The sequence below is a fragment of the Python bivittatus genome, unplaced genomic scaffold (genome assembly GCF_059951505.1).
Source record: "Python bivittatus isolate LINGU-HERP-01145 unplaced genomic scaffold, Pbiv_v1 ctg000410_np1212, whole genome shotgun sequence".
Taxonomy (NCBI): Eukaryota; Metazoa; Chordata; class Lepidosauria; order Squamata; family Pythonidae; genus Python; species Python bivittatus.
Window position 1 is genome coordinate 9840174 of NW_028277067.1, and position 12596 is coordinate 9852769.

Sequence of the window (12596 nt, forward strand, 5' to 3'; positions counted from 1 at the left end):
AGTCCAGGGGACTCTTAAGAGTCTTCTCCAGCACCACAGTTCAAAGGCATCAGTTATTCGGCACTCAGCCTTCTTTATGGTCCAGCTCTCACAGCCATACATTACTACTGGAAAAACCATAGCTTTGATTATGTGGATCTTTGTCGGCAAGGTGATGTCTCTGCTTTTTAATATGCTATCTAAGTTTGCCATAGCTTTCCTCCCAAGGAGCAAGCATCTTTTAATTTCATGGCTGCAGTCTCCGTCTGAGGTGATCTTGGAGCCCAAATAAATGAAGTCTCTTACTGCTTCCATTTCTACCCCTTCTATTTGCCAGGAATTGATGGGTCCAGATGCCATGATCTTAGTTTTTATGTTGAGTTTATACACTTACTATGTCCCAGATAAGGATCTACTGCATCTGGTCTACAAAAACCTATCCTTTCATAGGTTTCTCTTTTTTCGTGCAATTCTTGCCGAATTTGGTGGCCTACCCTTACCTGGGACTTCAGCAGTCTTAATCTGCAGCGGGGGTAATCAAGTGCCTTTTTTTGTGTGTTTCTTGTTGAGTCAGACTAAAACTTCCCCTCTGAAAAGAGAATAGACTAAGTGAGATGTACCTAGTGGGACGGGGCAAGTTTTGAGTCTCTCTTCCCAGAAGGCAGCAGTTTCTCTCTGGTTGGAGAAAAAGTCATGTCTGTCTCAAATGCTGGCCTGTGTTGGCCACTGTCAATGCCTTCTTGTATGGGTTTTGAAGAACCAGGGTAAACTTATAAACAGAAGCACTATATCAAAATCATGGGAAGGCACTAGTTACACAGTACTTGGAGTCCAGAGCCCTGTACACAGAGAAGCTGCAGCAGGTGTAGAGCAGAACTAAAAGGGTGATAAAGAGTGTGGAAATCAAGTCCTAATGAGGAACAGTTAAAGGAGCTGAGCAAGCTTAGTCTGCAAAAGAGGAAACTGAAGTGAGATCCAATCTATACAAAAGGGTATCATGAAGAAGGAAATGTATGGACCTGTTCCCTGGTAAAAGTGAAGGTATGGTAGGAGCAAAGGATGGTAAGAAAGAAATTCAGAGTTACTTTTGGGAGGAATCTCCTCATGTTAAGAGCTGCTAAGCAGTGGAAAAGTCTGCCTAGAACAGGGGTGTGCTCCCCATTGTTGGGAAGCTGAATGACCACCTGTTGGGGATGGCCTAGTAGATTCCTGTGCTGAGCAGGAGGATGGACTAGATCAATGTTTCTCAACCATGACAACCTTAAGATGGGTGGACTGCACTAGATGATCTCTAAGCCCAATTCAGGCATTATTTGTTCCATGATTTACAAGGCAGCTATTTGCATCTGGTTGATCATAAATGTGACCAACATTTTTCAGTGCAAAAAAAGTTCTAGACATGGTGATCTTTTCCTGCTTCATGTGTTTCAAAGTAGATACCTAGAATTGGAACAACAACACTATATTCAGCTATTTAGTGTTTTTATATCTAACATTAATGATGCTGGGAAAAAAAAGATCTACTGGGGTCAGGTGGTAGGTTTTTAAAATGTCCTTTTATTTAGGAACATGATCAGTAATTCCAAACACAATAACCAAGATAATTACTTATGCACATAAATAATAAAAATAATGTATATTCATAATCTATCCAATAAAGCACAATTATTACTTTCTGAACTCTGGCATTCCACTACATTATAAATAAAATCCATTTCTCCATTAAGGGAATTTGCTATATTCTTTCTTCAACCATTTGTATCAGTCAGTTGTGTGTGTGTGTGTGTGTGTGTGTGTGCAGATGTGATATAAACAAGGCATTCCTCTTGCTGTACTTAAACAGGTTTGGGTTTCACTTCCAAGTCCTGCAGCATTTGTTTGATAGGAAATGCTAGCAGGACAAAATAAAACATGGTGGCCTTGAGATGCGCTGGACTACAGTTCCTTTTATCTCCTGCCATCATGTTCTTTTTGTGGAGTGATGGGAGTTGTAATTCCAGTGCATCTGGAGGGTACCAGGTTGGGAAGAGCCAGTATCTACAGCTTAGAGAAACACTTCTAGCACCCTGAAACATCACCTGTCTCCACATTTCATGGTTCAGATTTCACTGCTGCTTTGAGGTTGGTTTGGAGGGAGTTCTTTTTTTCTTTTGGTTTGTTTTGTTTTTTGCTGGTTTTGCACTTGACTTCTCCTTAAGGTCTGAGAATAAAACAGTTGCTTTATTGTTTCCTACATCACTTTGGTTTCCTTTTCCAGATGCAAGAATCTTATGGAGCACAGTGGAGATTGCAGGATGCCGGAAAGGAAGATTTTGCATTCGGGAGAAAAAAGGAGAAGAAACAGCTCCAAACAATTGAAGCTGTGAATGGTCTGAGATGGCTGCTAAACTCTGTCTGATGAGACAATACACAGCTTCCCTGCGGGGACAACCTGGCCCATCAAGTCCACTCTATTTGCAGTTTCACAGGGGGGCATCCCTCGGTTTTAATAGATCCAGACAGACCTTCCTGCTGGTGATTTGGATGTCTGCAAAGATTTCCTGATCTAACCTTCAAAACAAATTGGTGATGAAAACAAACAGGTGACTGTGAAATCTGTTGCAGTCAAAACTGCAGGAGTATCTTTGACTGCTGGGACAGTCTCCTGGGCTCTCCCCGTATGACAGGCAGACACTCAGTAGGTGCAGCTTTGTTAATTGTGGTACTTAATAACCCTTAATATATCTCAGTTTTTGCAATAATGGGGAATATTTCACTTGGAGAATTTCTGCCTGATATGTAGGCCTTTGCACCATCATATGTGTGTGTGTGTGTGTGTAGATCAGCCAGTGTGCTTTGGATGATTTCAGAAAGAAACTGGGCACACAAGGTTCTGAGAAAGAATAATAACTTTTTAAACAGAAAAAAGATAAGGGTGGAATATATTCTCTATAACATGTAAGTAGAAAGGTATATTGTTACAACTCACTGAGAAATTATTATTCCAAATGTTTATAAACAAGGGCAATATCTCTACTGGTTTACCAATGTGATCTGTAAAAAAATTTACTTTTTTTAATGTACAAGGTACTATACTGTAAAAAATATTCTGAAATTTTTGCCATTTTATCAGGATCTCACACACAAACATATATGTCAGCATTGAAATGTTCTTCTCCTCGCTTTTGGTCAAATGCATTCAAACCCTCTGAAACCTTGCATGTCATCCACAGAGACCCCAACATTGTAAAGGAAATGAAATGTAATTTTTATCCTGGCTATATCTATAACATTTTTGAGTATAGTTCCAGCATACTCCTCAAAGGGCAAGGTCATCCTAGAATAACAACGAAAATGACGATGAGGACGACAACGACAATGATGATGATGATGCAGCAGCAGCTCTGTGTTCATTGGAAATGAGGATTTTTCAGAATTAATGCAGGAGTGAAAGGAGAAAAGCTATGTATTCCTTTCAAGATGCAAATAGTCAGGAGTGATAGATCATCCAAGATCTAAGCATTCACTTCCTCTGATTGGTTACTAACTATATATACAAAACAATAGGATGCTTTGGACTAATTTATATGTACATTGGTTTCACTGAAATCAATAAGAAAAGTTAGGAGCCATTTAGATATTTTCTGCTGAATGCTATTAATACAGGCTTCAATTCTACACTTGTTTTTGTAAGAATTCTACTGAAATTATTACTGAGAATTATTCATAACCTTACTGAATTGAATTTAGCTTGGAAATCAGTTTTTCAATGTCATAGACCAATGTAGAAGGAAGAAAGACATTCAGAGCATGTACAGAGTGCTTTTATCATATTACTGAGTAATACAAGTAACCACATGCAAGCTTGTCTTGTGAGATTTTGAATGTAAGGCTTCTCACCTAAGTATATTCCAAAGTTTGAATTGAGATTTTGAAATTCTTTTCAGCTAAATTGAGTTGAACTGAATTAATGTTTACAATCTGGCATTGAGGCATGTCTGACCAAATCTTTCACAACATGTAATGCACATACAATAAATTGTTTTACACTTCTCCTTACCCCAATTACCTTAATCCAGCTTCCATAATTGTGAAGGTTGAAAAAAATTAAAATGCCATGGACATTTTTCAGCAACTGGCAATGTTAATTTAAAAAGTATCTGCCACCACGTATTGCTTCAGCTCTTTTACTTCTAGACTGACTTTATTTTAAAAAGTGTGCAAAAGCAAGATCCTCAGAAGGAGATGATTTTAAAGCAGTGAATTTTTTTTAAAGGGGGCCTGCCAAAGCATTATAAAATCAGTCTTTTTAGTATGTCTTTGATCTGACTTCCTTGAAAAGCAGTGGAAAACATCAAGTGGATTTCCTGGTCAGTCTTAACCCCCATCCCCACCCCTTTTAAATTATTATTGTTGTATCTACGACCAATGAAAGATAATTGGTAGTAATCCCCTTGACTATCACTTGATTTTAGGCAAAAAAAAAAAAAAAAAAAGCCCAAACAAGCTATTCTGTGAGCTCAAAGCTGGTCTACAGCTTCTCATGCCTTGATATTGGATTTCTTGCAGACAGACAACAGGTACTAATTCTCAGAACAGGTTTAATAGCTGCCACACCCCCAACCTTGTGTCCTCACAAGCACCCTGCATATATTTGTGCCCAGCACTAGCAAGCATGTATCTGCTTCTATACCACAGGTGTGCAATAGTTTCAGGGTGAGGGCCCTATTTGGCCTTTAAATGATATTCTGAAGGCTGCATTTTAACAATTGGAGAAGGAACAGGATAAAATGTCAATGTAACTGAAATTAAAATTCATTGAATATTAAAGTGATCAATCTCCAGATGTTTAATCCTTTTCCCTTCCTGTCCCATTGGAAAGTACAGTTCAGCAGCAATGTTTGGAAGGGCTCTGGGGGCTGTGAAAGCAGGAACACACAGCTCAGGGCCTCCCATAGAATCCCCTTTGCGATAATAGCATTGCTATTAAAATCACTCCTCTTATCTATACAGCGCGTCCCTTTATTTCCCTCCACTTAATTGCTTTCATTTTGGAACAATGTAACACTGAATGAGAAAGCAGCTTGGACTTTACTTAAAGTTTGTGGATTCTGACTTTTGGATAGAAGCAGAAGGTGAAGGCTGTCCTGGTTCTTGATGAGATGTTGCAACTCTTGTGAATGAAGGAATGCTGTGTAGGGATTAGACAGAGCAGGGACAAGGGAAATTCAGATTCAAATAATCAAACCAATTAAGGAGAACAAGGACTTTCCAATCTGTCATTGGCTGTCAAGACTGTTGCATTGATGTTGAAATGGGGGTTGAAGAGAAAGCATCTAGGATGGTTGAACTCCCATGCTGGCTGGGGAATTCTGGGAGTTGAAGTCCACGCGTCTTAAAGTCGCCAAGGTTGAGAAACCCTGCTGTAGAGAAAAGGCGAGCTATAAATGTAATAAATAAACACATTCGGTTTGCATTACACTACTTCTGACTACAGATGTGGTCCACAGCAGGATGCAATTTACCACTGTAGAAACGAGCAAAACGCAACCCCTCCCCTCCCCTCCCCTCCCCTCCCCTGGTTGATCCGAAGGGGAAAGTCTTGCGGATCAGTTTCCTGCCTCTCACGATGGAAACGGGACCGGCGGGCGGAGGGGACCCGATCAAACCCATTCAAGCAACAGCGCAGCTCGCCGTTGGAGGGGGAAGGCCGAGCCAGAGGGGCGGGTCTTAAAACTCTCCCCAGCCAATGGAAGAGAAGCCGTTCGCCTTTCTTTTAATAGGAGGCAGGTCGAGAGCGCAGTTTTGGAGGCAGCGAGGATGGATTGGCGGATTAGCGAAGAAGTGATTAGCGCAGGAAAAGCCCCGCCGAGTTTTCGGAAAAGTCCTAGGGAAGGAATCCGGCGCGAGCAACTGTGATCTTGACCTCGCCGTTGCCACCCCCCACCGGATTTTGACATAAACACAGCAAAGTAGCGAAACTTCTCTCGCTCCCTCCCCGCTTCGTTCGTGACGCCGGAGAAAGTCGGGCTTTTAAGACGAGCCAGCCGCGAAATTGACTAACTGGCGTCGGTGCAGTTGCAATTGACCAGGAAAGTGTGAAGGCGGGCGCTGATGAGCCTTTTCCAGCCTCGATGAGACTCTGAGCGCTCGAGCGCTTCCTCCGGACTTTTTACCTCCCCCCAACTTTGCTTTGCTGCCCACTCCCTCCCGCTTTCCACCCCCTCCCGCCGCCCCGAGCTGCGAACCGTCTCGTGAGCCTTTTTCTTCAATGGGCGCCTTGGATTCCATCTCCGGAGGAGCTGCCAACCCGACCGCCGCTGCCCTCACCATGCTGAACGGGGCAGAGAGCCAAAACTTTGCCAAGGAGCCCCCGGACCTCCAGGGAACCACGACCAAAGACTCGGGCGGCGGGGGCGAGCTGAAGATGGGCGCCCCCCAAGACCGCTTCTACTACCCCGAGCCCCCCTTGCAGGAAGGCAGCTGCAACTTAGGGCTGACCTACGGAGGCCCGATGGTGCAAAGCGCCTTTGGGGTGAGCGACCCGGCCCCGTCGGGCAGGTTTTTGGGGCCGGCCGTGAACAGCTGCTCTTCCTACCGAGCCCAGCCTCCCCCGCCTGTCCCGGCCCCGCCGTCGACCGGCCCCGCCGGGAATCCGGGCTTCTCGGCCTCAGGTGGCGAGCTCTACCCCAGCGCCGGGGATCTGTACGCTGGCGCGCCCGCCGGAGAAGGCTGCTACTCGGCGGCGGTCCAGCACGTGTTCCCCCGGGCTCCTCTCTATCCCGTGCCGGGCTATCAGGTCTCCGGAAAGATCCAGGTGGTCCTCAACAACTACCCGCTCTGGGCCAAGTTCCACAAGCACCAGACGGAAATGATCATTACCAAGCAGGGCAGGTGAGCCACGCGAGGAGACGCCAGGAGACAGCCTGGGCTGGGGCTGGGGCTGGGGCGCGGGGGCCGGAGGGGAAACCGAGAGGGGGTTCCCTGGGGCTTCGGGAAGGGGCCAAGCAGGGCTCCGGCCGCGAGGGAGGAGAAGGGGGGAAGAGCCGCGTTCTTCCTTCCCCGTCCGCTGAGAACTTCGGCTCCCGACGGAAGAGGAGCCGGGATGGGAAGGCATGCTGGCTTGCGGGCACCAGCTGTCTGTGCGTGCGCTTGGTTGGGAAAACAGGTGGTTGGCCCTGGCAGTTTCTGTCTAGGACTCACCGGGCAGGGACCCCGAGGATGAAGATGATGACATTGATAATCTGCCCAGGTTTTTGTAGCCCAGGGAGCACCAGTCAGACTATCCAGGTGGCTTATTTCATTCTTATTTATTTATTTATTTATTTCACACATTTGGAGGATCCCATCAGTTTAGATGCTTATCACTCTGCGGAAGAGTCAACGCTTCCTGTAGAACTGTTTTCCTCAACCTAGGTTATGTGGGGAACTTGTTTCCCAGTGACATGATGGCCGCTAGGTAGATGATCAGAAGCCTTATCTATATTCTCTCCCTCCCCACCCCCCACCCCCACCCCCACCGAAACACATACATCCAGGATTAATTTGCAATACTGTATTGGAAACATTGCTAACAGGTTTTGGGGTGGCAAATCTGATGTGTCTCATCCCTTTGAGCAGCTGCCTGGCAGAATGCAGAAGAGGTTAGAAGATGTGGCTGGTCTACTGGGGCCCCAGATAGTAATTTGTAACCCCAAATAGTTACTTGCATTGATTTGCTATTATCACTGTTTAATAACAGTAACCAAGGCAAGAAGGCTTGTAACTCTTGTTTTTGTTTTTTGTTTTAACTGCAAACAGAAACCGAAAAGGGGGACAGCAAAGTCAGTAGGCTCTTAGGAGAATATGGTTTTTGTTTCATGGCTTAGATTTTTTTTTTTCTTTACAAGCAGCACATGGTGAGTTTCATTATTTATTTATTTTTTTTGCCCCATCAGAACTTCCCCAGGTGAAAAATAAGTGTAAAAACTACATCATGTAGAATATGCCTGAAGAATAACATGCACGTGTGTGTGTCTAAGCAATTCTCTTTTGCTTTCTATGGGATGCAGTTTTAAAAATCAATTTTAACTAGTATTTTAATCAACTGAAGGTTTAATTAATTGTTCTTGATAGTTTAAATCCTAGTTACAGATTTCTTTCCCTCCATTTCAGGGCATTTTTATGCTAGTTAAAAAAAGAAAGCTTTAACTGATTAATCAGTGAGACCAATTTTAATGAGTGTCACTAAGAGTTAGAGGCACATCTGTTTATGTTTGTTTTCATGAGGCTATTTTAGTTCTAGTATGCTACTGTAAGAGGGAATTAAAATGAAATTAAAAATGAAAGGTGGATTTACAGAGAAATTATTAAAGATGGCCTTATCTTACAACAAATGGCGCTGTTATTTCTTAATTTGTGAATTACCTTATACTTCCTTCAATAACCGAAAAGGGCATTAAAAAAAGAAATCTCATTAGTTTAGAAATCCATTGATTATAAGTAACTGAAACTGCATCACTACCTGGGAAAGAACACAACTGAACTAAATATGGTAACTTCTGAACAGAAATGTATAGGACAGTTTTGTAAATGAGCTAACGGTGGATGGCCAGATAATGAAAACAAAAGTTAACTGGATTGGTCACATAGTCTAGAAAAATGTCCCTGATATCAGCATTGAAAGTTCATTAAGCCAGAGACTTTGGTTGTGTTGAGCACTGGATTTCCATGTAATGTTTTGGGCTCAATATAAGGAAGAAGAAGAAATACCAGGAATTCTTAGAAGTTTCTTCCGTGCGGCAGAAAGAACACCCTAGTCACGGAACCACTCAGATCAAACATCACATTGCAAATGCAGAGGAAAATCTAAAGTATGAAAAATGCAAAGAACAGATGTCACAATACATTTCCCATAGTTTGAGAAGCATTTTTATTTTACATGTGGAATCTTAATTAAATTTTGGCAGTCACCTCTCTGTGGACCATCTTTTTCAAAATAATTACTCAGTTGTCCACAGGTGAATGTAATTATTTATAGGTTGCTTTAAGTTATTTTGACTTCAGTAGCCTACACTTCCTCCAAAAAGCTCAGAGCAAGGGATGCCATTTATAACTACTTCAAAAAACCTTTAAAATGATGGAGAAAGGCAGTCTATGAATTGACCAGGAGTTCTTAAATCACCAAATCCTAGTTAACACAGCTCTAGTTTCTGCATTTTCCCACTTCACATAAAAATTATTACAGTGCTTTCTTGTGGTGTTTGTGGGCACCTATTTGTCAATGCACCATTTTAAACCGTGGTTGAACATGCAATTAACCAGTGTTCTCCCACCACAGAGCCAGGAAATGCAAAATATGTGTATATATATTTTCTCATGTGAATATGTCAGCTGGCTTTTCAGGATGGGCCAGAAAAGAGATCAAATTTGACTCTTTGATTTTTACAGAGAGCAAGGGTACATGGCACTATAGACAATAAAGAAGCTGAGTATTTGCAATTAGTTTATTTGAACTTGATTATGGAGAAACAAAGTTAGCTCAGCCTTGTGATCTGTTTTCAAAATCAGACCGTAATCTTGGAATATCTAAAGTAAGGATTACAGGTGTAGGTGCGCATTCTGTGCAGGTGTAGAATGTATTTCTTTCATTCAGAGGAACAACAGAGGGAATGAAGGATGTGCTGCCAGAAATCTCTTTTTCTAGAAATTAAGCTCTGAACATATTAACACTTGCACATTTGCCTACCTATCTCACACCATGCCTCATATTTTCTCCAGGCGATTCACTGTCAGGTTAGGAAATCTTTATTAATTAAGATCATCCCTGCCACCTTCTTTTTTTTCCCACCTCCCTCTGTTGATTTCTGCTTAAGTTTCTCTGGATATTGATGGGGTGATAAGGCATTTTCAGTTGAGCTGCAAATCCCTAGGATCTAGGAGAGACAGGGGGAAGGGAGAAGAAACATCTCAATACACATCCAAAGGAAGAGCTTCCTGCCAACTACAGTCTCTTCAGTTTCTTTCTCTTCTTCTGAGAAGGTATGAAAATAAAGGGTACAGTTTATTGCTTTTCACGCTTACCTCTATACTTTTCTCCCCTATATACCAACTTATTCCAGAGTTTGCTTTAAGTTGCATAGTAATCAGTCTGAAAGGGAGAGAGCAAATTAGGAAAAAGAAATTAAATGGGAAGGTGCCAGGATTCATAGACCAACAAGGTCCCCATTGCCAGGCAATAGATGCCACAAAGCCACACAGGGTTACAGTAGAAGTTGGAGATGCTGTCTGTCTTTTCCAGCGTCTACAAAAGAGGACCAGGCCTTTTAAAAGCAATACGGCAAAAGGATCGCTTTTCTACATGGATCTTTAATTCTTCAGCGAAGAGCCAGCAAGTTTCAATTCTACTTCTGAGGACAAATTCTCACTTCACATTTTCTACTCTGATGATAAAAAATTCACACAGTGAATAGGGAATGTGACTATTGAGGCTGAAGAGTTCCCATGCAAAGACCAGTCTAACTTTAGATCCAGAACCTTTCCCCCCACTCCTAAACCACATACAAACACATCTTGGCATCATTTTTTTTCTGCCGTGACTTTGCCCTCATCTCATCCCAGCCCAGCCCAGCCCATGACCAAGACAAACTTAAGTCATCCTAAGTAGTCTTTTCCAACACTGTCTAAAGACCCACTGAAGGTTTGTCAGCCACTTCATTGTGAAGAAGCTAGGAGACCACACCGACCTGAAGCAGAGGCAATATAGACAGGGTAAGGATTGGAAATGAAGACAGCAAATTCTATGCCCCATACTTTTTTGCCAGTTCAAGTGTGGCTAACACTCCAACTTAGGAACAGGGAACGTTCGGTCGTAAAGTGATTGCCTTAGGCAGCTGTTTTGGGATAGAATGAAAAAGCATCAAATGATTTTGTTTGTTTATTGATTTATTTGTCAACTTTAGATTGTTGCCCATCTAACCAGCAAAACCTCTGGGCTGTGAACAAAAATTAAAACATGGGTGTATTGCAAGGAGGGTCTCTTCTAGATACTGACTTTTCTTCTAAGCTAGATAATGCTACCAGATCTGAGCTGCAGAACTCTGACAGACCATTAGAGGGCAGCAAAGAGCTGGCATTTTCCGTGCTTCCTTCTGGCCACTGGATAAGACCTACTCATTCTATTCAATGGAATATTATTTATTCTTAAAACAGAATTCCAACCAGAAGAGAATTTGAGTGAAATTCTCCTGGTTGGAGTATGGTGTCTTGCATTTATTTAGTTCAGAGTTGGTGACAGGGGTGTTTGAATGGCCTGTCTTGCATTGTTCAGTCAGTCTCTCTACTTCCCCTTGGACAATAAATCCCAAGGCAAACTGGCATCATGAAGATTCATCCCACTGTTTTTTTCTTCAGATTGGATGTGTGGGCAGCTTGTGTGTATGTCTGTGAGGGCTTCAGAGTGAAAGAAATATGTGAAATAGAACACAGTTACACCCAACAGTAGCACCTTCTGCTGCCTCCAAGAAGAGAAATTCAGAACCAATTTTCAAGGACCTTGAACAGACCAAGCTAAATAAATAATGCACAGGAAGTGGTGGGAAAAGGCCAGGCTCAAACCTTTTGCTGCAGTTCTATCAGTCGAAATGCTCAGTATTTAAGGCCTGCCTAGTTATTCTGGCTTCTAAGAACGAATATTCCCTAAGCATCTGTTCATAGACCAAAACATCCTCATCATTGTCATCCTCATCATGCCTATTGGCTACCCTTTCAGGACATTGTTTTCAGATTTCAGTGAAGTGTAGGGTGGAAGTAGGACAGGGGGACGAGTTCCTGTGCACACATTCTCTGCCTGTGTGTAAGGCAGAGACTATGCAGAAGAAAGACTGCGCAACCTGAAGAAACCAGGAAAGAAACAGATGATCCTTTTGAAGCACAGACTTGACAAGAAGTTGGGGAGGGGAAGATATGGTGCTGAACATATCAGAATTGTATTATTATTATTATTATTATTATTATTATTTTGGTGAATGCAATCAATAAGTACAGAAGCAACATTATTTTTTTCCTGACTTTTCAGTGTTTTGGTTCTACTATTGTTTTAAGCCAAATCTCTTTGTGCAGCAACAAAGAACATGCTCTGGATATGCCTAGTGTGCTTAGTCAAAATGGATTATTAGAAATGGTCAGCCCAGGAGACTACAGATTGTTCAGACTCCCCCAGGCAAGCACCATCCAGATGGGTTAGACCAGGGTTCCTCAACCGTGGCGACTTGAAGATGTGTGGACTTCAACTCCCAGAATTCCCCAGCCAGCCATGTTGAAGTCCACACATCTTCAAGTCGCCAAGGTTGAGGAACCCTGGGTTAGACTGTAACTCTCAGAATTCCTAGAAAACCAGCACATTGGTCTGGAGAGCACCAGTTTGGAGAGTTTTGAGATTGATTATGGATTGGAATCATGTTTTGCTAGTTCTCTATGGCTTCACTAGATGATAATTAGTGAAGTACAATTTCTGAGTACAATTCAAAGTGCTGCTACTACGTTAAAAATACTACATAGTTTGGACATAGTACCTTCTTCCACATGAACTTGCTCATTCAGTAAAATTGTTTTCTGAGACTTATTTTGGACATTTCATTTAGAAATTAAGCAAGTAGCCA

At 42.5% G+C, this 12596-nt stretch overlaps 1 protein-coding gene across 1 annotated transcript in view; it reads left to right on the forward strand.

Annotated features, from left to right (window-relative positions):
- Positions 1-5818: 5818 nt before the first annotated feature.
- The window catches only part of TBX21 (T-box transcription factor 21), a 53412-nt gene continuing 46634 nt past the window's right edge, over positions 5819-12596 (forward strand). The window contains exon 1 of the mRNA XM_088143259.1: positions 5819-6852. Coding sequence (XP_087999385.1) covers positions 6230-6852 — 623 coding nt within the window. The 5' untranslated portion in view covers positions 5819-6229. The remainder of the gene's footprint in view (positions 6853-12596) is intronic.